This window comes from Felis catus, chromosome D1 (genome assembly GCF_018350175.1).
Source record: "Felis catus isolate Fca126 chromosome D1, F.catus_Fca126_mat1.0, whole genome shotgun sequence".
NCBI classification, from domain to species: domain Eukaryota; kingdom Metazoa; phylum Chordata; class Mammalia; order Carnivora; family Felidae; genus Felis; species Felis catus.
Window position 1 is genome coordinate 105,098,654 of NC_058377.1, and position 27,074 is coordinate 105,125,727.

Sequence of the window (27,074 nt, forward strand, 5' to 3'; positions counted from 1 at the left end):
CTCGCCCCTCCCCGGGTCCCGCTCACCTGCCCCGGCCACCGCCGCCGCCGCCGCCGCCACAGCCGCCGCGGGTTAAACCACGGCCCGCGCCCACACTTCCGGGGCCCGCAGGCCCGCCCCCTCCCGCCGGATGTGACACCCTTCCAACGTCCGGGGCTGGGAGTGGGGTCCACGCCGCTGTCCCGCACCACGCTGGGAGACCCGCGGGCCCGAGTCAACACGGTAGCGTCCCACCCCGCCCCCCTCCCCAGCACACACACACACACACACACACACACACACACACACACACACACACGCTCAGCCACCCCGGGCCACACCCACGGGCGTCCTCGCGAGACCCCTCCCGCGAGCGGCGGACGCCCGGCCCCGCCCCCCGCAGGCCTCCGCCCCGCCCCTGGAAGGGGACCGCCCATTGGGCGGAGACCCGGCCGCCCAGGGCGAGTACGCCTGCGCGGGTTTCGCGCGGTTCCTCTGGTGGCCGAGACCAGGGCTCTTCTGTCTTACCGGGCTTGGCCTTGGGCAGGCTGCTCTAAGCGGCCGAAAGGGGCCCGAGAAGAAAGGAGTGGAATCCCAGCACCTAGGGAACGACTTAGGTGGTCTGAGCTCGGACTAAGGGGCCCCCAAGCCAACCACACGCCCACGGCCGTGACATCAGTCAGCTCCAGGCCGGGAGTGACCACAGACCTGTGTCCCTGGCAGAGAGCAGTGCCTGTCAGTCTGGAACTGACTGGCGGGTTTTTCAAAACAACTCTTGAGTAGTTTCCCAAGTAACCTGTTTCCCAAGGCCCGAGATTGCACTTGTAGCCCATTCTGTGTGCGTAGCGCTTGACAGACGTCCTTATACATCCTCACTTGCCTAGAATCCCGAGACCGATGACCTGGGAAGAAAAGCCCCCGATGCTAGCTGGTGCTCTCTTCCCTGGGCACCGTTTACTAAACGACCAGACCTGGGGGTGAACCTCATTTCCTGTTTGGCTTCTCAGCGGGGTCCATGATTGAAGCTTTGTAAAAAAAAAAAAAGGGGGATCCCAGGAGGAGAGCTTCTTAGACCAAGGAAACCGTACCACCCAAAATTGGCCACCATATTAGGTGTGGAATTAAGACCATCGCTGCTAGTGGTAGAAATCCAACTCTAGGCCACCATCTGCAAAATGGGAATTATTGGGTCACATCACTATAAAGTCCAGGAGCTCGATAGCACCAGGCACAGCAGTATCCAAGGTCCCATCCTTACTTGACTCTGTTCTTTCTTTTGGGATATCAAAATTCCTTTCAGCAGAGAGTCTCAAAACTTCCATTTCAAATTATAGAGAGATGGATCTGATTGGCTATGGTAATCGCCATTGTCCCTATTGGGCAGAGCCTCCTTCCTCTTTCTTGCCACCTCGTGGGCTGCCAGGTAGCAGATGGATTAAGGACCCTTGGGCCAGGTGACCACGCAGTGATCACCTCTAGAGGGCAGAAGGGACGGTGAGGAAGACAGTCTCAGCTACTGACTTGGCGTGAGGGATACCACGGTTGGTTTTTGCAAACGTCTCACTTTGAGCACAATGTCAGAGTGGCTCCCCTTTGCAGCGCCGTCAGACAGCTGGGGTGACGCTGTTTTCCGAGGGGTCGGGAGGACCGAGGCAGATGACCTTAGCTTTGTGTCATAAGCCTTTTGTGCTATATAGTTTTTAATCTTGTGCATATGTTACTTTGGTGGTAAAAAATTAGAAAACACTAGGATGGGTTAGCTTGAGTTTATGTTTAGCAAGCCTTTCACCCACTGGTACTGTGTTGGCAGGTGAAATCCAGACGTGATGCCTGGAGCTAGAGTAGCCATCTTGAGCTGTGAGGTGACCGGGGAATGGAGGCCTTACTTGGAGGCACAACAAAGCAGAAGGACCCTGAGCCCTGACGCCATGGAGCGTCGAGACCCTGCTGGATACTCACGTCTGGACTTCCACAGGAGAGGGAAATAGACCACCCTGGGTAAGCCACTCTCGTTTCGGGTTTGCTGTCACTCGTGCCCTTCAGGTTTTAGACTCCACTTCTGGAAAGCCCCTCTTACCCCCAAGGCTGGGTAAGTGCCCCCTTGTACGTTCTTCAAACACCCCACACCCTTTCCTTTCTCAGCATTTGCTACATTTTTCTGTAATGGACCGTTCGCTCCCTCCGGAGAGTAATTTCCGTAAGGATGGGCAGGAACTATTTTATACATCATCTTCTGCAAATGCTAGAAACTCCTGAGGCAATGACAGTAATAACCTGTGAATGTGACAGACACAATGATTCTATCCAGGGGAAATGACAAACTGCTCTATACTTTCCCCATCAAGTAGGTCATTGCCAAGTCATCCAGGTTTGGGGTGGGGGGGACGGCTGAATTAGCAAAGACAGAGAATTAGAGCAAAAGAGGGAGGGAGAAAGGGAGGGAGGGAGGAAAACGTGGCGAGTCGTCTGAGGCAGGTGGCCCTGGAAGAGGGTGCTCTTCCTACCTTGTTTCCTCCTATTTTCCACTTCTGGCTCTTTTCAGCTTCCCCAGGCTCAAGCCCACCCCGTTCGGTCCTGGTGTCCTATCGCTGGCACATATGTCCCTTATACCGTGCCTCAGTTACATCCAATTTCATTCATATTTCACAGTGAGCCTGATACATGCAAAAGAGAGGGAGAGAGAGAGAGAGTGCGCGAGAGCAAGAGAAGACAGCTCCGTATTCTTCTCCCATTCTGTCATTCCACATACATTCACTGCTAAGAACTGCAGACACAGGGGGGTCTGGGTGGCTCCGTCGGTTAAGCGTCCGACTTCGGCTCAGGTCACGATCTCACGGTTCGCAAGCTCGAGCCCCACGTTGGACCCTGTGCTGACAGCTCGGAGCCCAGAGCCTGCTTTGAATTCTGTGTCGCCCTCTCTCTCTACCCCTCCCCTACTCTCTCTGTCTCTCTTTCTCTCTCTCTCTCTCTCAAAAATAAATATATTTTGGGATGAGCACTGGGTGTTGTATGGAAACCAATCTGACAATAAATTTCATATTAAAATAAATAAATAAATAAACAAACAAACATTAAAAAGAATTAGCACTACAGAGACAATGGTGAACAGACACCATCTCCAGCCTCGGGGAAGTTACGTTTTTGGTGGGAATTTGAGAGGACCAGGAGATCTCTCTTCCCCAAGATATCTCCGTCCTTCAGATGATCTTCATCCAGCACAAAAAAATATTCAAGTCCAGATATTCCCTGTGTTTCCTCTCTACCCCCTTGTACCAAGGGTGGGTGGGTTGGTTGGGCTCCTCCACTTGGATCTCCTTATGCTGGCTGACTGGATGGAGAAGTGATGTAAGCAGAAGTGAGGGAAGCGGAACAGGTAGGTCCGAGTTTGAGGTCGGACGAAGAAGGTGTTTGAGAGGCTGAGGTATTGTGGGGGCGAGGATTCGGGACCCGGTTGGAAAAGCAGTTTTTGAAGGAAGCTTTGCCGCCTGGCACGCATAATCCCCAATTCGGGCTTCAGGAGGTCTTCGGTGAAGACTCCGTCTTTTTTTTTTTTTTTTTTTTTTTTTTTCCCCTGGACTTGCAAGTCAGAATGGTCTGGCTGGTTTCTCACTCGGGCTCCTTCCTCCTGGCGTTCACTCGGTGCTCAGCAGATCCGGCTGTACCCCCCAGAAAGGAGTCGTGTCTCCAAGGCAGGGGCTGGTAGCTGCCTACAGCGTTACCCCGCCTCTCGTTTTCCTTTAAAAATAGAGTAGGGGTGGGGCGCCTGGGTGGCGCAGTCGGTTAAGCGTCGGACTTCAGCCAGGTCATGATCTCGCGGTCCGTGGGTTCGAGCCCCGTGTCAGGCTCTGGGCTGATGGCTCAGAGCCTGGAGCCTGTTTCCGATTCTGTGTCTCCCTCTCTCTCTGCCCCTCCCCCGTTCATGCTCTGTCTCTCTGTCTCAAAAATAAATAAACGTTAAAAAAAAAAATTAAAAAAAAATAGAGTAGGGGCGCCTGGACGGCCCAGTCGGTAAGGGGTCCAACCGACTCTTAGTTTTGGCTCAGGTCATGATCTCGCGGTTTGTGAGTTCGAGCCCCGCGTCAGGCTCCGTGCTGACAGCATGGAGCCTGCTTGGGATTCTCTCTCTCTCCCCTTACTACACTCTCTCTCTCTCTCAAAATAAATAAGTACACTTAAAAAAAAAAGTGTCTAAAATAAAATAGAGTATATTTTATTGTACAGCAATGCGTCCAGTAGCTCAAAGGACAAACCAACCAACAAAAACCCCTGCATTTCCCAACCGCCCTTGCTGCCAGTTATGATGGTGACTTTGCGTAATCAGCAGAAGGATTGCGAGGAACTACTTGGAAGGCTGCTTTAAAGGAGTGGAGTCAGCTGGGAGGTGAGTCCTTTTGCCTTCCCACCTTCTTAACTGCTGCCTTGATTTCATATGTGATGGCTAGAATTCTTCTAGCTGTGTTGGACCATGAGGTGTCCTAGAAAATGGAAACCACTCAAACTCTGGATGGCCTACCTCCAGACTGGTTTGGGTGGGAGGGGGAAAAAAAATCAAGTTTTATCTTGTTACGGTTATTTTAGGTTTCTTGCCACGCGTACCCAAACTTAAACCTGATCTGGTTATCATTAATACAGTACACCTTCATTAGTATTCTGTGGGGTTTGGTAAATGAATTTATATTTTACAAGTTTCTTTATGATCCTGTTACATTTATGCAGAAACCATATATATACGAATATATATACTGATGCACCCTTGTGCCAATGCAAAATTGTGATTAGAAACATGCCTTCTTAAAGGTTTGGGATTTTTTTTTTTTCTTTTCATTTTTTTCGCCCTTGGTGTCCTGACTTATTAACAGCCTAGCGTATATCCTCTCGTACGATCTCATCCAAATCTGTATCTACTGGCCAAAAGAGGCTGAGGGGCAGGGTGGGGAGAGCTAAAAAAGAGTAAAGTATAGGCACGTGAATGAAGGGTGGTGACCATTATGACCATTATTGCTCGTCATAAATATTCTAGCCAGGTCACATTACCGCCCCCCCTCCAGCCCCCACCCCAGGTTTGCCATGACTATGGAATTTCCTTTGGCCACCGCGGTGTGCACAATATGTCACTTCCAGGTAGAAGCCTTCGCGAAGCAGGGTCCTGTTTGCCACGCATCCCCTTCCCTTGCATCAAGAGGGCGTGACCGTGACGAGCAGGGTCCTCTGCTAACCCGTGTCACGTGTGAGTGCGCGATAAATCTTAGTGGTGTTGACCCGCTGAGATCTGGGGGTTGTATGTCTTCACAGTGTAACAGCTTATCTGCACTGAAACAGGAGGGCTTAACAGGGATGTTGTCTCCTTCTTCCTTTAATGATCAAACCCCGAGTCTAGGGCCACCTGGACTAAAAGAGAGGACATACATTTCCTAACCTGTCTTTCACCTAAAAGGACTCCTGTGACTTCATTTCGCCAGTGAGATACGAGTGGAAATAATATTTACAACTTCTGGCTGTGTCCTTTAAGGAACAGGGCATGTCCTGCTTCCCCTTGTCTACTTCCTGCTAGCCAGGATGCAGATGTAATGACAGGCGCCGGAGCAGCCACATTAGACCAAGAGGTAAATATCACGTGTTGAAGGTGGCACGGCAGCAAGAAAGAATTTGAGTCCCCGTCACTGGGGAGCCACCTGGAGCACTGCACCGGAGAGAAATGAAATTGTATTTTAGTTAAGCCTGGGTTATGGAAGTTGAGCCTGTAACCTAGTACCCAACCCCTGTGTTAGCCTTACTTGGACAACAGAGTGTGAAGAATAGAAACCATATCTCTTTCCATGGACTTAGGAACATGTGCGATCCCTGCCCTCCAGAACATGTGGTCTAGCAGGGATATCAGAAATTCAAGAAAGGGCAAAGCCACATGGCAGAGAAAACTTCAGGGCGCTCTTGGAACACATAGGAGGGCAACTTAAATAAGTCAAGGTCCTGGTGGGTTGCCTGAAGAAGATCGTCTTAGGTCTTCTTAGGTCAGCCTCCCCAAAAGTAGCCCCAAAGATGAGGTGTCATGTATAAGGAATTTCTTTCAAAGCTGCTCTCAGAGAAACCAGTGAAGGACCAGGGGAAGGCAGGACAGGGAAGGGACAAGCCTGTTCCCACGGGGAACTCTGAAAGGTTAAGTCTCACCTCGAAAATGCCCAACCCAGGGGCACCTGGGTGGCTCAGTCGGTTGAGCGTCCGACTTCGGGTCAGGTCATGATCTCGTGGTCTGTGGGCTCGAGCCCCACGTCGGGCTCTGTGCTGATAGCTCAGAGCCTGGAGGCTGTTTCAGATTCTGTGTCTCCCTCTCTCTCTGCCCCTCTCCCCCACTCGTGCTCTTTCTCTCTCTCTCTCAAAAATAAATAAACATTAAAAAAAAGTTTTTTTTAAGAAAAAAGAAAATGCCCATCCCAGGGCAGGGGAGATCCCCGCAGCTGTCTGAGGGCCACCCTGTGCCCGCAGAGCCGCTGTAATAGATCCTCCAAAGCCAAGTCGCAGATGTCACTAGAAACAAAAGCACACCACAGCTAGGGAAGATGCAACCTCAGACAACGTCCACGTGCTCTACACCCCCTCCGCTCTCACCAGCATCGGATCAAGAATCCCACCAAGGGGGGGTGGGGACGCCTGGGTGACTCAGTCGGCTGAGCGTCCAACTTGGGCTCAGGTCATGATCTCACAGTTTGTGGGTCGGAGCCCCCCATCGGGCTCTGCGCTGACATTTCGGAGCCTGGAGCCTGCTTGGGATTCTGTGTCTCCCCTCCCCCTCTGCCCCTCCCCTGCTTGTGCGCTCACTCGCATGCGTTCTCTCTCTCTCTCTCTCAAAAATAAATACATAAACAAAATAAATAGGAAAAAAAAATTAAAATAAAAAAAGAATCCCACCGAGGGGAAGAGCCCCTTCTAGACTCTAGAGCGAGCCATTCTGGGGAACCAGGGAGGAGCCGTCAGCTGGAGTGTGTATCACCTCAGCATTTAAATCCCCACCTTCCCCCATACACACATTCATACACACTGGCCTACTCACTCATTTATACACTCTGTTCCTCACACACCCACACACACACACACGCCAGTATTTTAAGAGCAGGAAGCAGGGAATGGGAATGGCCACTGAGGAAGTGCTCAGTGAGACAGGCTGGGCTCTGTCTCCAGCTGGGGACCCCCAAGAACTGTGAGCCTCGGGTCCCGTCACAGCTGCTCATACTGCCATCCTCACTGGCCACCCGATGGGCCACGATGAGGCCCCAGGAAGTCAAACACGGCTCCCCGGGACCGGGACCGGCTGGTGACAACAAAAGGACAGCCTCTTGGGGCACCCGGGTAGGTGGCTCAGTCGGTTAAGCATCTGGCTCTTGACTTGGGCCCAGGTTGTGATCTCACGGTTCAGGAGCTCAGGCCTCACATCGGGCTCCGCACTGACAGTGTGGAGCCTGCTTGGGATTCTCTCTCTCCCTCTCTCCCTCTCTCTCTGCCCACCCCCTCTCGCAATGAATACATAAACTTAAAAAAAAAAAAAAAAAGGACAGCCTTTTCTCCAGGCAGCAGACCCCAGGCAGACCCCACCAGAGAGGGGGTCAGGCAGCCTTGGGCCCAGAGGCCCACAAAGCAGCCTAATCCTCCCAGGCAGGCCGTCCCAGAGCCAACATCACACGGCTAGTGAGAGTCTGATTCCGGCCTCAGGCGCGGGCCGCACAACGCCTCTGAGTTCCAATTCGTTTTGTCACTCAGTGACTTCAGTCTGGGCTGACCTGGGCCGAGGCCTTTCCGTTCTCTGGGCCTTGATTCCTGCCCCTGCAAAGCCAGGGATGGAACCAGATGGCCCCTCAGTCATGACGTCGCACTAAGAGACAGCTCCTTCTTAACCCCCGAGTCCCAGACAGGCTCCCCACATAGGGCAGTGTAACCGGCATGGATCTGCATCCAAAGAACATAACCGACTTTATGTAATGCAACAGCACCTGGCAACGGTCTAAGCACCTACGCATATTCATGCATGTGGCTCTGTTAGGATTGGTGATGAACCCATCACATTGGTGATGAAGGATGGCGAACGTGACGCCCAGGAAGAGGAAATAACTTGTCCGAGGTCACACAGCTCGTCGAGGCCACGCTCGCATGTGAGCCGAGTCCCTCCGGCTCCAGCATTGCGTTCTCAGGCGCCGCGCTCCGCTCCCCCTCATTTTGTAAAACAGCGTCTCACACACCCTTCGATTTCTCAAGTTCGGTCTTCTCTCCCTTCCAGGCCACGCTTCCTCCCCCTCCGTGGAATCCAGTGAGATCCGCACACCCCTGTGGTGTCAGAAAAAAGTGGGGGTGGGGTCCAGAAACACAGCTCGCCCTCTGTCTCTGGGCAGGTCACACAGGGCCACCCCCCCCCCCCCCCCGCCCCGGACGAGGGCCAGTCCCACGGGGTCCCGCCAGCTCCTCTCAAGGCCACATGCGCAGCAATCAGACCTCGGCACCCCCCTACCTTCGATCGGAAATTCTGCCCCCTTCCCGCAGAGCTGAGCGGGAGGAGAACCAGCCCCCCCGGGGGACACCCCCGTGTCCCCCAGAGATGACTGCCTCCTCCTTTCCATCCTGACACTTGCTCCTCTGTCCACCCTGCCCCCCACACCGCTGGGCGCTCTCATTCAACTTCCAAACACTTGGCGGCGGTGGGAGTTCTTTCGGGGCAGAGGCGAGAACAGGAAGGAGATTCACATTTCCAAATATTACGCCAGCTCCTTTCCCTGCAAAGTGCTTGGCAAATAGCTTAAGTGACAACGAGAAGTTGCTAACAGAAGTGGTTCTGAAACTCAAGCGAAATCTGCCTTCCCCACGGTTTAAACTTTGTCCCGTTCTGCCGTGAAAATTCGCCACAGAGGAGGCCTAGTCGCTTGGTTCTGAGAAAACCTTTCAGATTTGAGGTTGGTCCTTCCGCCTCACGGGAGTCTGGAATCTCCAGGGTAAACAGCCCCCCAGGATGTCTGTGGCCTCTCCCTCTTTCCCATCACCCCCCACTACGCCCCTCCCCAGTGACCTGTCCACACGCCCGCCCCCACCCGTTTCCACAGCCCCCCCTCTTTCCTGTCTTGCAGCCTCTTCGTGTTCCAGCCTCCCGTGCCTTTTTACTCCTTTGCTTTCCACGGCCTAACAACATCGACTCACCTACTCAGCGCTGCCCATTGTGCACAGGATAAAAATTCCGCGCTCCTGAACACGGCACTCAAGGCCCACCCATGACCTGGTCTTTGCTCTTTCCCACGTCAGCCCGTGTGTTATTAGGGCTGTCCTCCAGATTTTTCGAATCTTCATTCTACACGCATGCTGGATTACACTTCCACCGTGGTCCCTTAAATTCAGGGAGGCCGCGTGACTTGTTCAAACCAATGAAATTTGAGCGGTAGTGGCGCACGTCACTCCCGGCAAACGTTGTGACGGCCACCGTGCAAGCCGACACCTGTCCTCACCATGACAACCAGTGGCACTGCAGATGGCGAAGTCTCAACCATCTGCGTCCCAGAGGGGTGACATCTCCAGTCACAGGGCCGGTGATGGACAGACAGGAAGAGCAAGAAAGACACATGATTTTTCAGGTGGCCGTTGCTTGCTGCTGTCCGTTCTTTTTTTTTTTTTAATATTTAAAACAAATGTTTTCAACGTTTATTTATTTTTGAGAGCGAGACAGAGGGTGAACGGGAGAGGGGCAGAGAGAGAGGGAGACACAGAATCCGAAGCAGGTTCCAGGCTCCAAGCTGTCTGCACAGAGCCCGACACGGGGCTCGAACTCACGGACTCTGAGATCGTGACCTGACCCGAAGTTAGACTCGTCACCGACTGAGCCACCCAGGCGCCCCTGTTGCTGTCTATTCTGACTGATAGCATGTGTCACTCGGGCCTATGACGCTCGCAATTCCACCTCGCCAGGTGACTGACAATCCCTTGAGCTCACTGGGAGGCTGGTGATGCCTTCTTTGATGTTCTCTGCTCCCTATGCCCATCTTCTCATCCATTCACCCTCCATGCAGTTCCCCCACCAGGAAGCCTTCCTCACTTTCCACCCACGGCCACTGAAGGGAAGAAAAACCTCTCCTCCACCCTCAAGGTCTTCGAGCCCGGCTAAGAACTCAATTGACATGAGGCAGATTAACAGGAGAAAAAAAACCAAAAGTTTTATTACAAGCACGCAGAAACCCAATAATGAAATTGAGATCCAAAGAAATCTCAAGGCAAGTTTTCACACCTTTTAGACAAAGAGGCCATAAATCTGTGAGGAATGAACAGGACAAAGAAAACTGAACCTGGGGAGCTTCAGTTAGGAATCCTAAACGGAATTTGAGCCAGGGTAGTAAATTAGGAAGAAATGAACAAGGGTTGTTTATATATATAGTCTTCTTGGAGCTGAATGTCCCATCCCTGGTGATAAGGATCTCTTTAGGTCCTAGATGGAACTTGCAGTCCGGTGGATCTGGGTTCAAATCTTGGCTGTCCTACTCACCAGCCATATCTCCTGAAGGGAGTACCTGACTCTTCTGAGCCTCAGTTTCCTCGTTTGTAAACTGGGGACAATCTCGGCCTCGCAGGGCATCCATGAAAAGCACGTGGCAAAACGTATCCGGTGTCTCTGGGGTCCCTTGAATGAGTCAGGCTCTGTGCCTGGGAAACCGGAGCGGCCAGGGAAGGTCTCGCCGAGGAAGGGACAGTTGAGGTGGTGGCTGAACGTGGAGAAGGAGACAGCCATGCAAAGGCCTGGGAGAAGAACATTCCAAACAACGGAACCGCGATCGCAAAGGCCCAAGGTAACCAAATTCAATAAATGGCTGCTTTTCCAGCTCCGGTCTTCCTTCCACACTGCAGGGGACACCTCGGCCACAGGTCGCCCAGCGTGACCTCGTCACCTACCTCACTTGCAAGTTACCAGCAATGAGCGCTCACCCTCCTCCCCAGCACCTCCGAGGCTGCGTGCGTCCTGAGGCGATCAGGGAGATAGTGCGAAGTTTGCTGCAGGCCTCGGGCCGTGTGGATAAGCTGTTTATCTCCAGGGGCACAGGGGATGTCACTGCTACCACCACCGACTCTGGCTCTCTCGGTTTGCTTGTCCTCCTGGGCAGAACCTCCAGCACACCAATAGGGCCAAGAGGAAAGAAAACGCTCTGGTCTGATCTTCCCCTGTGTGATCGCAGGGCCGCCCGAGGTGGCTGTGCCCTCGGCCGGTCTGGTCCCTCCATTCCTTCTCCAAAGATGGCCGTGGGGCATCGGCATCAGCTCCTGACCCTGAGGCCCGGGCGCTGGAACTCAACCCGCGAGCAGTTGAGCTCCAGGTAATGCCCGGCCTGTCCTTATGGGTCTGCCCTTGTCCTCCATCCGGATCCACACAGCAAAGTCCCCAGAGAGTGCGAGTGGTTTCATCCCCCATCAGGGCCTTCAAAGCTCCAAGGTCTTTCTTTCTTTCTTTTTTTTAAATGTTTATTTATTTTTGAGACAGAGAGAGAGAGAGACAGAGCACGAGCAGGGGAGGGGCAGAGATGGAGGGAGACCCAGAATCTGAAGCAGGCTCTGCGCTCCAAGCCATCAGCACAGATCCCGATGCAGGGCTCGAACCCACGAACCGTGAGATCATGACCTGAGCCGAAGTCAGACGCTCAACCAACTGAGCCACCCAGGCGCCCCCAAAGTCTTTCTTGAGCATAGACAAGCCCCTTGAATGCAGGCTTGTCTGAGCCTCCTGACTTGGCTAGGCGTTCCCTAAAGAACGAATAAGACATCGGCTCTAAGTTGCCAAAGGCTGAGCAGAGGAGGCTCAGTGTCTAAATTCAGGCCAGTGCCAGGCAGTCCTGGGATTGCATGAACGAGGAAGGGGAGCCGTGGGGCTCGGCCTGAGTCAGACGCTGTCTGTGTGACTGCCGTCTGGTGCCACTCCAGCTGGGGCCGTGCCCGCTGTGCCCGGCACCTGGGAGAGCCAGCTCCCAACATCGTCCTCCTGCTGCCCCCAGAGGCAGGTCTGGTGACGGAAGCAGGCCAGACATGAGAAGAAAGGGGAAGGACTTCGGCCCCGGCAGCCGAGGACCTCCGAGAGTCGCCCACGGAGGCGACGGCAGTGGATGCCATTGAGCGTTCTCTGAGCTGTCCCCGCTCCGCGCCCTCCCAGCCTGAGGACCGGACGTCTGGAGTCCCAGCGCTTCGCTAGCTTTTCTTTGGTGAGTCGCACTCCCCAGGCCCCAGTCGCTTCATCTCGAGGATGAAGGGATTGGACTTTTTCAAGGACAGCAGACGGTCCAGACCGCACGCCAGTGCCGGTTAGCGTGACAAGTGGCTGAGGGGTGCGTGTTGCCCAGGACTGCCCGGCGGGGTCTGCCCTGGACTCCAGGTGGGCAGGGGCAGACCAGGTGCCATGATGTAACTGCCACCCCTGAGCCGGAGGACCTTTGGGCCCTGCCCGGCAGAACATTCTGCCGCTCGGCATCTGTGGGCTGAGATCAGGTGGTTAAAACACAGATGTTGCCGACGGGGAAGGTTGCGGCTTCGTCAACAGAAACCCCAGCTCAGGCTGATGAATCATCTCTCCTAAAGGAATAAATACCGATAAAAGGACTCTGGGCACAAGACCTGCCAGGAAGGAGAACTCCATCAGATAACATTTTAAATGCTTTGCGTGGCCTGTCCTTTTGCAGTCCGGCTTGAGATGAGGCCGCCAGCGAGGGAGCAATCGAGGGGCCGCTGGCTGGGGCTGTGCCTCTTTCCCCTGGCTCACCAGCAGCGAGGATGGCTCTATGTCACCTCCACATCTGGAGCCGGAACTCTGGCAGATAGGAGGCCACCTCCCGCAAGTTTACGGGGAGACGCGCTGGGGCTGGACCAGGGGCAGGTACCATTCCTTGCCCGGGGCTTCTTCCACACCCGGGTCCCTCCTGGGCCTTGCCCAAGCTGCCCTCCCTCCTCTTCCAAAGCTCCACACCCCCTCACCCTCGGCCTCGCTCCTTGGCTCCCGCCCTACCCGGGCCTGTCCCTCACCTTGCAGACAGCACTGAAGATGAGTCCAGGGAGGGGGATGCCCGGTTGGTTTTTTCTAAAAAATGCGCTCATCCACATCCGGGCCTTGTCGTGGCTCCTCAGAATCTCCAGCTGGCTGGTCAGGCAGCCTCGGGGTGGGGGTGGGGGTGGGGGGGCAGTTTCCAGGGGAAGAGCTAAAGCAGCTCCCAGTGACCCAGTCAGAGGGGGCCGGCTCAAGTCTGCTCTTCTTGGGTCCATCGGGGTAACACTAAAGGCAGAAACCTCAAAATGTAAGGGTTGTGTGGGGGGGTTGGTTGTGTTTTAATTTTTTTTTAATTAATTAATTTATTTGGAGAGAGACAGCGTGAGCCAGGGAGCAGGAGAGAGAGGGACAGAGAGAGAGAGAGAGAGAGTCCCCAGCAGGCTCCAGACGGTCAGCGCAGAGCCCACCACAGGGCTCCAACTCACAAACCGTGAGAGCATGACCTGAGCCCAAATCAAGAGTCAGATGCTTAGCTGACTGAGCGGACCCTGCTTGGGATTCTGTCCCCCTCTCTCTGTCCCTCCCCTGCTTGCTCTCTATCTCTCTCTCAAATAAAAGGAACCTTTAAAAAAACTGTTTGAAAAAAAATTAAAAAAATAAACCTCCCTCCCTCCCCACCAGCCCCCCTCCAAATACCATCATGTTGGGCATTAGGCTCCAACATGGGAATTTGAGGGACAGGGAGGGGGTCACAATTCAGCCCATGGCAATTTACGCACATCTTTGTTTTATCTAGACCCTCGTTTTAAAATTTTTGGTTATTCATTCATTTTTGCTGGTGTATTTTAAGGCATAGATTACCATTTCACTTTAAGACTATTGTACCTCTCTAAGAGGTAAGGATTTTTTTTTTAATTTTTTTTTTAACGTTTATTTATTTTTGAGACAGAGAGAGACAGAGCATGAACGGGGGAGGGTCAGAGAGAGGGAGACACAGAATCGGAAACAGGCTCCAGGCTCTGAGCCGTCAGCACAGAGCCCGACGCGGGGCTCGAACTCACGGACCGTGAGATCACGACCTGAGCCGAAGTCGGCGGCTTAACCGACTGAGCCACCCAGGCACCCCAAGATTTTTAAAATATATATAACCACAATGTTGTTTTATCCCAAACCAAAGTACCAATAACTTTCATATCGTCTAATGTCCAGTCCATGCTCGAATTTCCCTCGTACTCTCAAAATGCCTTTTTTCAACAATTTTTTTAAAGCTTATTCATTTTGAGAGAGAGCCCACAAGCCTGAGTGGGGGAGGGGCGGAGAGCGAGGGAGAGAGAGCATCCCAAGCAGGCTCCGTGTTGTCAGCACAGAGCCGGATGTGGGACTTGAACTCACAAACCGTGAGATCACGACCTGAGTCAAAATCAAGAGTTGAACGCTTGACCCACTGAGCCACCCAGGCGCCCCTCTCACAATGCCTTTCAACGGTTTACTGATTTGAATTCGGGATCAGGATAGAAAGGACGTACACATGCATTGCATTTGGTTGTTGTCTCTTAAGACTTCGAATAAATAAGAGTGTCTCCCCTTTGTGTGCTTCCCCCAGATCCATTGTTTTATCAGGGGCTGCAAAGCAGCAATTTCTTCACTCTACCATTCCTTCTGAATTTAATTTCTAGGATGCTTCAGTAAAGAAGAACTTGCCTTTGCCAATTAGTTGTAGTTACCTGAAATATACTTCACTCAGACAAAAATAGCGTAAATATCGATGATTATTTCCCTTTCTCCATCAATGATCAGACTAACGAGTCGGTGCCCTAGCAATGCCCCATGGTGACAAATTAGATGCCGTATAATATCCTACGGAACTCATGACTTTTTGTATATTTGATTTGTTTCAATCAAGTTGAGGCGCTGCTCAAAGCGTCCCACTTTTGGCCTCTTCCTATTGATTCCTGAACCTTTGGAGAGGATTTCAGTGATCTTTGGAGGCTCCCAACCTTCTGGACCCTCGAGACAATCCTAGGCTCACCCTGTGCATTTCTTGGCCCAGCCCTGGAATCGGCCATCTCTTCAAGAATCCCTGATCCTCTAGTAAGTAGTAAATGGTATCTGGAGGCCACAGGCTGGGCCCCAGGACAGTCTCCGCTATCAGGTTATCACTGCTCCCAGGCTTTTCACCTGCCAGAGCCGGGAAATACGGCTGATCCTTGAACAACACGGGTTTGAGCCACACGGGTCCACTTAAACTCCATTGGAGTCCTTCCAATACATACAGTGCAAGACTGCAAGTGTATTTTCTCTCCCTTATGATCTTCTTAGTAACACATTCTTTCCTGGAGCTTACTGTATCCTAAGAATATAGGATATAATACGTATAACGTACAAAACATGTGTGAATCGGCTGTTGATGTTCCCAGTGAGGCTTCTGGTCAACAGTAGGCTATTCGTAGTGAAGTTTTAGGGGAGTCAGAAGTTATATGTGGGTTTTCGGCAGCCTGGGGAGAGGGGGTCAGCGCCCCTAAGCCCCCCATTATTCACAGGTCCACTGTACATATTTAGTTAGAGAAAGAAAAATAATTAATTGGTACCAACTGAGACTTCCAATTCAAGCTGTCACCAACTTGAGGACCGTTGTGTTCATTTGCCACAGTTTATCCTCAATGCGGGGGGACGTCTTTTCGGGTGAGGGATTCTGTGGAACATGTACATGGTTGCAAAGCCACACAAGAGAACAAGAAAAAATGTCACTTCTGACCCTGCCTTTCCCTATTAGTAACTGTGCTCGTTAGTTTTGAGTTTCTTCTTCCACGGATGCTTAGTAAAAGTAGGCATATATAAAAGCAGCAAGCTACAAATACTGTTCTGTGTTCTGTTCTACCCTGTCTTTTTTTTTTTTTTAAAACAAACAATATACCCTTGAGATTTCACCCGTCCCTTTCTTTTTTCCATCTGCATTATACCCCGTTGTGCGGCCACCTTGCAGCTCCTATCCACGCTCCCCTTGACCGTCACTTTGGGAGTGCTGCTAATTTTTTGCTTTTGCAAATAGTGCATGTAGCTTATGAGTACATCTTCCTTAAAAAAAAACAAAATCACGGGCCCCAAGGGCATCACGTAGGCCAAGTCCCCAGTGGAGGCTTAACGCATCATCTCACTGCAGTTTCAACCTCCCCCAGAAATGTGGTCTTAACCGGTCAGTCAGGAATTCTCTGATGGGCCCTCTGGATCCCCTAAAGGAAGGTAAGGTGATCTTCATGATAAGACCCCTTAGTTTCCCCTCGAGGGAAAGCAGGCTTGCCTAGCACAATCTTTTTCTTTTGCTGGTGATTTTCTCACCCCACCCGACTTGTAGGAAAAGTCTCCATTTCATACAGCTCCTCAGGGGCTCCCCTCTCTGCTTAGACAGGATGCTGCCGGATCCATGAATTGTATAGCCAATTAGATCTTTAAATTTTACTCGGTTGAATTAACAGGTTGAAAAAGCCTGTAAAAGGCTTTTTGCCAATGGATCTTTGGGTGAGAGTCCTAGAAGTAGAATCGCTACATTAAAAAGGGGCATGTGTGGGGGGGGGGGCGCCTGGGGGGCTCAGTAGGTAAAGCGTCCCACTTCGGCTCAGGTCACGATCTCACGGTTCGTCAGTTCGAGCCCCGCGTCGGGCTCTGTGCTGACAGCTCGGAGCCTGGAGCCTGCTTCGGATTCTGTGTCTCCCTCTCTCTCTCAAAATTAAATAAACATTTAAAAAAATTTAAAAATTAAAAAGGGCCCCCCGCTCCATCTACTATCCAAGCCTGGGGACCAGGCCAGCATCCCACCGTTCTACTCAAGGGTCAGTCCTGGACAGATCTCACAGAGGAACCAACACCAGCGTCCTGACAGTCCTACAGGAGCTGGAAAATTCCATTCCCTTCTCTTTGGCTGGAAGAACACCAGTTTAATTGGGCAGCCCTGTTCATTTCAGGCTAAGCAGAAGCTTTTTTTTTTGCTTTCTTTGATTGACAAACTTAAAACTTCATTATTCCTTTGTGTGTTGGCTTGGCAGACAAAATGTTTCAAGGCATGAATCCTCTTGGGAAATTAAGTCAGGTGCTCAGCAAACGGAGGTTGCTGGTAAGTTTGTTGGCTCATCTGACCCTGGTGGTCCTTCTTTACAAATGCTAGGTATTCCAAAAGATATAAAAATGCTGATTGGGAGGGACGCACGCACCCCAATGTTTATAGCCGCTCTATCAACAATATCCAAGGTATAGAAAGAGCCCAAGTGTCCGTGGACTGATGAAGGGATTAAAAGATGTGATACAATGGAATACTACTCAGCGATCAAAAAGAATGAAATCTTGCCATTTGCAACAACATGGACGGAACCGGACTGTATTATACTAAGTGAATTAAGTCAGAGAAAGACAGATGTCATATGATTTCACCCATGTGTGGAATTTAAGAAACTCAACAGATAAACACAGGGGAAGGGAAGGAAAAATAAGATAAAAACAGAGAGGGGGGCCAACCATAAGAGACTCTTAAAGACAAGGAACCAACTGAGGGTTGCTGGAGGGGCGGTGGGTGGGGGGTGGGCTACATGGGTGATGGGCACTAAGGAGGGCCCCTGTTGGGATGAGCACTGGGTGCATGGAAGTGATGAATCCCTGGGTTCTGCTCCTGAAACCGATACTACACGGTATGTTAACTAACTTGAATTTAAATACATCAATTTTTGAAAAGGCAAAGAAAACCAATATGGCGAGGATGCATTCAGTCTCTTATTCGTTCAACCAACATGAACTGAACACCCCTTCAGTCTGCGCTCTCCTCCCACCGCTTGGCTAGAAATAAAAACCTGTACAGCCTACAGCCCACAGTTGCTTGAGGTTTGGTTCACACTATGTTTGTGGGTCGGTTTGTTTTTAAGAAAATAGTTGCTCACATTTGAAAGTAAGGATTTCACATAAATATCCAGGCTTCTGACCTCTCTCGAAAACTTGGCCAGGCTGGCATCATCAGCCAGAAGTGGCAGCTGCTGGTTGGAACGGGGTAGAGGCTGCCCCCTTGTGGTGGGGCAGGGGATGCCCCGTCCAGCCCTTCCATTGGTTTCCCTCACCTCCCGGATCTTGAGCGTGTGAGCCCTGCCCTAGATGGCAAGCTTCCTGAACACAAGGACCACTTGTGTCTTATCGGACTCTGACTTTCTAGCATCCAGCCCAGACCCCAGCACACGGTGGGCCCCCAATAAATGTTTGTTTATGAATAAGATCTCTTTCGGATGCACACATCACATTTCTCCTAATATTAAAATGGTGCAGGGGCGCCTGGGTGGCTCAGTCGGTTGAGCGTCTGACTTCGGCTCAGGTCATGATCTCGCGGTTCCTGAGTTCAAGCCCCGAGTCAGGCTCTAGGCTCACAGCTCAGAGCCTGGAGCCTCCTTCGGATTCTGTGTCTCCCACTCTCTCTGCCTCTCCCCCGCTCATGCTCTGTCTCTCTCTCTCTCTCTCGAAAATAAATAAACATTAAAAAAAAGTTTTTTTTTAATGGTGCAATCATACTATTGCTCTAGCCTAATCTCTGGAGCAGAGAGACATCGTAGGTGCCCTTGGTCTGTGCCATCCCATCACCTCAAGTCACTTGTATGCAGTGTGCTGTCCCTCAGTGTCTTCACTGTGACGTTTGACCCCGTAGCAATCTCCTCTCCAAATGAGGCTCCCAGCGCATGTACCTCCAGGACCCTCGGGGGAACTGCAGAAATCAGAAAAGGCAGGCATAACACCTGGCACTTGTTTTTATCACATTTTTAGCAGCACCTTTATCTCCAAGACAGCAAAAGTTAGATCTTGTGGTTTGGGCTTTTTGTTTTTTGTTTTTCCAGCCAAGCCCCCAAGGAAGAGATTACACCAGAAATCTCTGTAGTCTGTGAATTTTCTAAATCCCCTCTTCACAAACACTGATGGGCTGAAGATCTTATCGGGGAGGTTTGTATTTCTTATCAGGTCCACTTAGCAGCCCTCAAGGGGACAACTAGGACAGGTCAGAGCACATATAGCAAACAACTTTTGCCGGCCACTGCATGCTCAGAACCCGAGGAGAAAGCATGAAGTGGTTTTGGGTCCTTGGGCTGGTGGCCCTCTCAGAGTGCTTAGTCACGTAAGTACAGGGACTGCAGGTGGCATCAGCTCTCTTTCTGGGCTCTTTCTTGCCCTCTTATTCTCCTGCCCATCCATGGGTAGAGAAGAGAATCTAATCATTCCCAGACTGTCTTAAAGTTCAAGTCTCCCTTTAGTGATCAGTAGCTTACCATGTGCACTTTGGGGCCCCGGGTGTCTTGGGGCAGGCCTGCAGGGTTGTACCGCTCCAGGGGTGCCAGTCATACGAGCTATGTGAAAAGGTGCTCCTTGGAATTGCTCAGTGCACAACCTGTGCAACCGCACGCGTGGTTCTGTCTAGGAACAGCATTTCTCCTGCATTTGTTTCTGGGTCTCTGCTCTCTCTCCATTTCCACATGTCTATGTCTCTGTTATTCGTCTCTGTCTCTTTGGACGTCTCTGTGAATGCAAAACACTGTATTTTTTCCATTTTGAGTCTTTCTTGTTTCTCTACCCTCTTCATTTCCCTAATTTATTCCCCACCTCCTCACTTCCTCTGTAACCCCTGTCTTCTGGCTGAGCCCCGGAAAAAGATCAAGGGGGCTACTTGTAGGCCCAGGTTTGCCTCTGACAAGCAGTGTGACCACAGACGAGTCGCACACTCCCTGTAAAAAGATGACGACGATTTCTGCTCCACCTCCCTCCCGGGGCTTCTTTGACAAAGACACAGTAAGGTGACAGTAGCAACAGTGATGGCTGCCACTGTCGAGGCCTCCTACCAGTCAGGAGCATCCTAGCCATCCTTTTGCTTAACGCCCAAACATGCTACGTGGGGGGGGGGGGGGGTGGATTATTGTCATTCCACCTTTTTGCAGGTGGGAAAGTGAGGCACAGAACGGCCATATGGCTTACCCCAGATTACACAACAGAACCTGTATCCAAACCTAAGTTTATCGCCTCGGTCTTTCCATCGTGTTTGGGGGGGGGGGGGCTGTCCTGATAGTAAGAGGACATCGTAAAAATGTTGGGAAAACCCCCGATAGCGTGACAGGCAGCAGAAGATCTGGCAGGGGCAGGGTCACACGGGGCAGGCCGTTGCCGTCTCTCATTTGTGTCTCTTTCCCAATGCTGGCTTCAAGAATCCCTCTGACGAGGGTCAAGTCCATGCGAGAAAACCTCAGGGAGAAAGACAGGCTGAAGGATTTCCTGGAGAACCATCCTTACAACCTGGCCTACAAGTTTGTTGACTCTGTAAATCTGGACCTGGGGATATATTTTGAACCGATGAGGAACTACCTGGATGTGAGTGCGGGCGGGGGGGGGGGCGGGGGGGGAGGAGGGAGAGGGGGGAGGAGAATGACTTTACAGAGCACACTAGGGCTCTGGCCAAGCGTTGGGGTTCATCTGGAGGTGTGCACAGGGGGGCTAGGGCTGGGCTCCTGCAGGCAGAAACGCTGGGGAGCAGGGACCCCATTCCCAGGGGAGAAGGCACTCCTAACCTCAGCACTTGGCCCGTGGTGACCGGGTCCAGCAGTGACAAGGGGGCAGATAAACATCCATTTCAGTGCCAACGATACATCGTTGGGCACCTGTGAACCACGGTGCTTGGCTGGCGGGATTTTGTTCTTTCTGAACTAAGCAAAGCACTGAGTTATACTCGAAGGGCGAGCCCTATCGGATCAAACGACAAAGCCCACTGTGAACCCAGCCCGACACCCCAGGCAGAGGAAGTTCGGCCTCTACAGCCCCAAGAATGACACCAGGATAAAAGTTATTGAGCGCCTACCAGTGTGTGAGGTTACTGTTATTGTTGACAGAGAGTTACTGTCTCTTCTCCAGGGAGGCATAGCCCAGCCTGGAGGACAGACAAAAAGTAAATGAAGGTCCAGTAAAAGGGCCAGCCGCATGGTGTTGATATACATCTTGAGTTTAGAGGAAGTGGCCTGGGCTGGCCTAGGCGGGCTGCCTGGAGGAGGAAGCACTCAAGCTGGGCCTTGAAAGGCTGGAAAGGATTTAGTGAGCTGCAGGGGACACTGAGGAGCTTTTCAAACAGAGACACTGGCCTGAGCAGAGGCTCTAAGGTAGATGATTTCAGGAGACCCGGGACACCCAGTGGAGGCAGGCACCCTGGGAGTCAGGGAGGCCCAGGGCCTGCCGTAACCACCCCCTCCCGGCCCCTGCAGCTGGCCTACGTTGGCACCATCAGCATTGGAACGCCCCCGCAGGAGTTCAAGGTCATCTTTGACACCGGCTCATCTGACTTGTGGGTGCCCTCCATCTACTGCTCTAGCCCTGCCTGTGGTGAGTGCAGCCCTCCGTGGCGCGTCCCCACCACCCCATCCCCGGTCCTCGGCAGACTGACGGACGCTCACCTCCTGTGTCTGCAGCTAATCACAACGTCTTCAACCCTCTGCGGTCCTCCACCTTCCGGATCTCGGGCCGGCCCATCCACCTCCAGTACGGCTCCGGGACGATGTCAGGATTTCTGGCCTACGACACCGTTCGGGTAAGGTGGAAACCGGAGGCTGCGGCAGGCCGGCCGTGGGAGCGATGACTGCTTAGAGGACTAGATGTAGGGTCAGGTGGGAGCACCTGTCTTTCCCAAAGTCCCCCAGCAGCTGGCCGCCTGCCCTGGGGGGTGCTGCGTCCCTAGGGAGGTATTCTAGACGAAAGGGAGTCCCTTTCCCACTGGGAGGCAGTGCAGGGCTCACACAGGTGGGGGGTGTTTGGGAGGTGGGGGCGGAACTGATACGGGGGGCGGGGTCTGGGCTCCCAGGCAAAAAAGCAGGGGCCATAGGAGTGGGAGTGGCCTGATAAATGGGTCCTTACCCTCGGGGGCCTTTGAGAATCTAATAAAAACCCTGGACTGCCTCCTCCAAAGCACCTGAACACACACACACCCCTTGGGCGGACCCAGGATCCACAATGAATTGCGAGGGACGCACGCCATTTCTGTCACCGTGTCACAGCAATGCCAATAAGACGGCCACCCTCCTCTCGCTTCCTTTTGTCCTCAAGTGGGAACAGTTTGGTCCCACTTCCAGTCTCGGTTTCCCCGCCTGTGACAAAGGCATGGCGTCACGGGGGAGCAGGTGTGGGTGAAAATCCCCAGCGCCACGCGGACAGAACGCGTGTGTCTGTTCCGGCGTGTCGCGGCCACCTGAGGTCCGCCCAGGGCACGGCCACGCCTCGGACTCTCTCTGCGGTGTTAGTCGTATCTCCCTGCCCACGTCCGCCCAGCCCAGCCCCACGTTCCAAATCCGACCCCGGTAACACCCTCTTCTCCCGCAGTTCGGGGGCCTCGTTGACGTGGCCCAGGCGTTTGGCCTGAGCCTGAGGGAGCCCGGCAAGTTCATGGAATACGCAGTTTTCGACGGCATCCTGGGCCTGGCCTACCCCAGCCTCAGCCTCAGAGGGACCGTCCCTGTCTTCGACAACCTGTGGAAGCAGGGTCTCATTTCTCAGGAGCTCTTTGCCTTCTACTTGAGCAAGTAAGTCCGGGCCGGACCGGCCCTTTGTCGAAAAATGGTAGACTATTTGACCCTAACGTTTCTTGAGAGAGAGCCTAGTTCCGGGGGTCGGCACACTATGGCCTGGGGGCCGTAGGCGGCCCACCATCTGCTCTTTGTAAATAAAGTTTTATTGGAACACAACCAGGCTCATTTGTTTCCGTCCTGCCCGTGGCTGCCATTGCTCTGCTGCGGCAACACCAAGCAATCGCAATAGATACCGTGCGGCCTGCGAAGCCTCAAATAATGACGCTCTGGCCCTTGACGGGAGAGCTTTGCTGACCCCCGCAGTCTAAGTCCCTCATCTGACAGATGGGGAAACCAAGGCTCAGAGAGGAGCTTTGCACAAGGTTGCCCAGGCAGGTACTTGCGGACGGCAGGACTCGATCTCAGCCTGTAGGATTCTCCCCCATGGTGTGTGGTAAGGTCAGATCTCCAGTCTCCGGGCTCCGGGCTCGGTAACGGGAAAAGCTGAAGTCCCCTGACCGGTTGAGGGGCTGGGAGGGGGTGGGGGCAGGGGAGAAGCCCCGACTCGTGAAGGACCCTGTTGACAGACTGTGTCTTCTCCACCCAAGGCTGAGTTTGACCCACAGATGTGTGTAGGGGACAGAGAGTATGGTGGAGGCTGTGGGTTCTAGGGGGGCCTGAGTTCAAACCCCAGAGCTGCTGAACCCCTCTGAGCCTCAGGAGTACGAGAGCCAGTCGAAGGAGAAGATTCATTCACCATGTATTGATTGAGCACCTACTATGGGCTGGCGAAGGAGGCAGCCAAGAAATAAGTACATAAAGGAAGGGAAAAGGTACCTCCGGATGGTAACTGGTTCCGCGGCAGCAACAAAACAAGGTGATAGAACAGACAGCAATGGGCGAGGCTGCAGACGGGCTGCGGCAAAGGCCTCTCTGAGCTGAGACCTCTGAGATGGGAGAGAGCCGGGCCGGGGAGACAAAGTTCCAGGCAGAGGAGCACCTGAGCACCAGCCGAGCACCAGCCGAGCACCAGCCGAGCACCAGCCGAGCACCAGCAAGGGAGCGGGGGGGGGGGGGGGGGGGGGGGGGGGTGGAGCCCTGGGAGAGGAGGGAGGTGGGAAGGAAGTCTGGCAGAGAGGCAGGGACAAGGCTCCCCTGGGTTGGGCTTTTTTTTTTCCGGGGGGGGTGGGGGGGGAGAGAGAGAGAGAGACAGAGCACAAGTGGGGGAAGGGCAGAGAGAGAGGGAGACGCAGACTGTGAGCACAAAGCCCGACGTGGGGCTCGAACCCCCCAACCGAGAGATCATGCTCTGAGCCGAAGTCAGACGTTTAACCGACTGAGCCCCCCAGGCGCCCCATGGCTCCCCTGGGGTTTTGCTCGAACGGGGAGCGGAGGCCTCTGGCAGGGGTTAGGCAAGGAAGAGACATGATCCAATTTACAATTTTGGAAGCTCACCCTGGGGGTGCCCCGGAGAATGATGCCGTGGAGCGGAGGCAGGGAGGCCGGGGAAGAGGCTACATACAGCAGCCTCTTTAGGAGAGAGAGGGTGGCGGCTTGGTCCGGGCAGGTGGAGGCGGTGGGGGGGGGGGGAACAGAGCACGAGTCAGGAGATACGTTGGCGGAAGAGGCAGCAAGATGTGCCCACAGACTTGTTATGGAAGGAAGGAGAGGGGTCGGCAGAGAAGTTTCTCCCTCACCAATATTGTTTGCGTGCTCCCAGGCCCCGCTGCATAATTTGCAGGAACAGTGCAAAACGAAAACATGAGGGCCCCTGTTTGACAAGCATTGGGAACTTCCAGACGGGGATGGCGGAGATGTGGGGCCTCGCCGAGCACGGGGCCCGTAGCCCACACCCCGGGGGAGCCTGAGCGCTCGAATTTTCTGAAAGATGGCAGGCCAGACCTCTCTGGCCGACGCATCCTCTGACCGCCTATCTGAGCGCTCCGATCGCTCAAGGGGGTCGGCCCAGGGGATGGTCAGAGCCAGCCCTGAAGCCGGACTGTCCGGCTTCGAACCCGGCTTCACCATTTCATCAGCCAGGCTTCAACCTCTCGTGCCTCAACCTCCCTGTCTGTAAGACGGAGAGCAGAGGATGTGTGGACAAGTGAGCCACGATAAACACAGCCCTCAGACAGTGCTGCTGAGCTTGAGAAAAGCATCCCCCCGCCCCCGGCCCGGTTATCTTCCACTCACGATGAGCCCTTCCTTCTCCCTCCCACCTCAGAAAGGACGAGGAGGGCAGTGTGGTGATGTTCGGCGGTGTGGACCACTCCTACTACAGCGGAGACCTCAACTGGGTGCCGGTGTCCAAACGGCTGTACTGGCAGTTATCCATGGACAGGTAGGCCCGGCCCTCGGAGCGCCGCCACGAGTGATGCCCACGCGGGCACACGCACCCAGACGTGCCCGGACACCTGCTGCCCACGGGTCCTCACAGCCCCACGCCTCCTGGCGAGGTCCTGGCCAGGGAAGAGGGCCCAGGCCCGGATCTTGGAGTGTGAGGCGAGGGGCAAGGGAGGCCCGCCGACATGGGGAGCTGAACCCTCTCGGGGAAGAAGCAGCAGCTGCAGGTCTGCACCCGCCTCCCGTGGGGGAGGCTGAGACGGAAAGGGCATCAGAGAGACGTCCACCAAGGGGAACCTCCATGTTCACTGTGGGGGCCCCATCATGAGCCACGCACCATACGGGTCTCTCATTGTCCCTCGCTCGCTTCCTCTTCATTCGTTCGTTCGTTCGTTCGACAAACATGTTGAACAGCTGCTGAGTCCTGGTCTCTTGAGGGAGGCCCTGAGAATAGAACTTGCCCTCCCAGAGCTCACCATCTCACAGGGCAGGTGTACACGAAACGAGTCACACAAATAAGGAATCACCCCCTTTGATGCATGCCAGAAATGAGGGAAAGTATGCCAAGGTGACCCAGAGAGGAGACCTGACCGAGTGTGGGCGTAAGACTTGCCTGAAGCTGGAACCTGGAGGATGAGGAGAAATTAGCCCAAGGGAGTTGGGGTGGTTCTAGAAAGGGGCCGCAGCGTATGCAAAGGCCCTGAGGCCCAAGAGAGTTTGGTCCAGTTGCAGACCTGAAGGAAGTCACAGAAGGTCAGCAGGGTCAGAACACAGGGAAACAGCCGGCGGGCCTGAGCTGAGGGGGTGTGCGGGAGAAGCCGGGGAGAGGGGGGTAGCGAAGGGAGCCCGCAGAGTCATCCTCCCGCCTGCTTTGTCCCCCTGCCTCCCAGCATCTCCATGAACGGGGAGGTCATTGCTTGTGACGGTGGCTGCCAGGCCATCATTGATACAGGAACCTCGCTGCTGATTGGCCCATCTCACGTTGTCTTCAACATCCAGATGATCATCGGCGCCAACCAGTCCTACAGCGGCGAGGTGAAGGGTCACGCGGCAGGGTCGCCCTAGGGCTCCCCACGCGTAGAAGGGTCGGCTGGGCCAACCTCCTCTCCCTCGCTTTCTCTGACAGTACGTAGTTGACTGCGATGCCGCCAACACCCTGCCCGACATCGTCTTCACCATCAACGGCATCGACTACCCGGTGCCAGCCAGTGCCTACATCCAGGAGGTGAGGAGCCCACAACCCGGGGGCCGGTCCTCAGATCCGGGACTTGCAGGAAGGCTGGGGAGCAGCCGGGAGGCAGAGCCCCCCCTGGAGGCCAAGCCGCGTCACTGCAGATGCCTCTGAGTGGCCAGGGAAGGCCAGCGTGGGTCCCGGGGAAGGCTGCCCGCAGGGGCTGAGCTCAGTCGGAAGGAGCCGGTAGGGGCGAGGGGAGAAGGGAAGGCATACTTTGCAGAGGGAACGGCCGGCGCGAGTCAGAAGGAAAGACCCGGCGGACCGTGAGAGCTGCAGACAGTTCTGGTTCCTGCGTGGGCACCCCACTTCCGCCGCTGCTGACTGGTGAGTGTTTCTGTCTCCTCCAGGGTCCTCAGGGCACCTGCTACAGCGGCTTTGACGAGAGCGGAGACAGCTTGTTGGTCTCAGACTCCTGGATCCTGGGCGATGTCTTCCTGAGGTTGTATTTCACCGTCTTCGACCGAGAGAACAACAGGATTGGCCTGGCCCTGGCAGTGTAAACACTGGGGCCAGCTCCAGGAAGCAACCGAGCCCACCCCAAACCCGCGCGCGCGTGTGCACACACACACACACACACACACACCCCGCAGTCAGGGCATTCCTGCCCAGGGGCCGGCTTGAACTGTGTCTTCGGCTCTGCCAATCCCTTCTCCCAGTGGAGAATAAAAGACCTCATCTTCCACGGTGCTGATATGAATGAGTGCCTCTCTTTGGGTCGGGGCGGTGCATCCGAATCAGGCAGGACTCCAGAATCTAGCCTGGACCGCCAGTGAGAGGGGCCCAACTCCAGCTGGAAGGCTACTGGGGACCCCAGGACGCAGGAACCAGAGCAGGTCCAGAGGTCTCGGGGACCCAAGGAATCAAATGCCATCAGCTCATTCTCTCTCTCCCTCCCTGTTTCCTTTCTCTCATCTTTGATTCTCTTCGCCTGACAAGTTTCTTTCCCTCGGTCTTCTGCCTGGGCTGAAGGCCCGGGGGGCTGCCGGCCTCGCGA

At 53.9% G+C, this 27,074-nt stretch overlaps 2 protein-coding genes and 2 long non-coding RNA genes across 8 annotated transcripts in view; 1 reads left to right on the plus strand and 3 right to left on the minus strand.

The window, feature by feature from the left end:
* The window catches only part of VPS37C (VPS37C subunit of ESCRT-I), a 29,256-nt gene extending 29,095 nt beyond the window's left edge, over positions 1–161 (minus strand). The window contains exon 1 of one of the 2 annotated variants that reach the window (XM_023239893.2): positions 27–161. The gene's annotated coding sequence lies outside the window, so the exon portion shown is untranslated. The remainder of the gene's footprint in view (positions 1–26) is intronic. The other variant, XM_045039377.1, reaches the window with a different exon arrangement.
* LOC493954 (pregnancy-associated glycoprotein) lies at positions 107–26,771 on the plus strand. 3 transcript variants are annotated; one of them, XM_019811181.3, is made up of 11 exons: positions 107–222; positions 1,790–1,977; positions 4,201–4,360; positions 20,167–20,329; positions 21,211–21,328; positions 21,415–21,533; positions 22,319–22,518; positions 24,728–24,844; positions 25,737–25,881; positions 25,973–26,071; positions 26,428–26,771. In XM_019811181.3, the coding sequence occupies exons 4-11, from the start codon at positions 20,192–20,194 to the stop codon at positions 26,578–26,580; spliced, it is 1,089 nt and encodes a 362-aa protein (XP_019666740.1). In that variant the 5' UTR covers positions 107–222; positions 1,790–1,977; positions 4,201–4,360; positions 20,167–20,191; the 3' UTR covers positions 26,581–26,771.
* Positions 4,169–9,485, minus strand: LOC109492156. 2 transcript variants are annotated; one of them, XR_002145921.3, is made up of 2 exons: positions 9,151–9,485; positions 4,169–4,454 (listed from the first exon to the last, which is right to left on the minus strand). It is a non-coding gene; the product is annotated as an uncharacterized LOC109492156 (long non-coding RNA). The 2 variants fall into 2 exon arrangements; XR_006586649.1 differs by lacking the exon at positions 4,169–4,454 and adding an exon at positions 7,916–8,289.
* On the minus strand, positions 18,546–22,321 carry LOC123380629. The gene is made up of 3 exons (XR_006586648.1): positions 21,400–22,321; positions 19,240–19,486; positions 18,546–18,683 (listed from the first exon to the last, which is right to left on the minus strand). It is a non-coding gene; the product is annotated as an uncharacterized LOC123380629 (long non-coding RNA).
* Positions 26,772–27,074: the final 303 nt, after the last annotated feature.

Excerpts from the sequence above, each read along its gene's own strand:
- LOC493954 (XM_019811181.3), top strand. The coding sequence starts at position 20,192 with ATGCGAGAAAACCTCAGGGAGAAAGACAGGCTGAAGGATTTCCTGGAG. Across the intron at positions 21,329-21,414 it reads CTGCTCTAGCCCTGCCTGTG|CTAATCACAACGTCTTCAAC; the intron begins GTGAGTGCAGCC and ends CTGTGTCTGCAG. Across the intron at positions 21,534-22,318 it reads TGGCCTACGACACCGTTCGG|TTCGGGGGCCTCGTTGACGT; the intron begins GTAAGGTGGAAA and ends CTTCTCCCGCAG.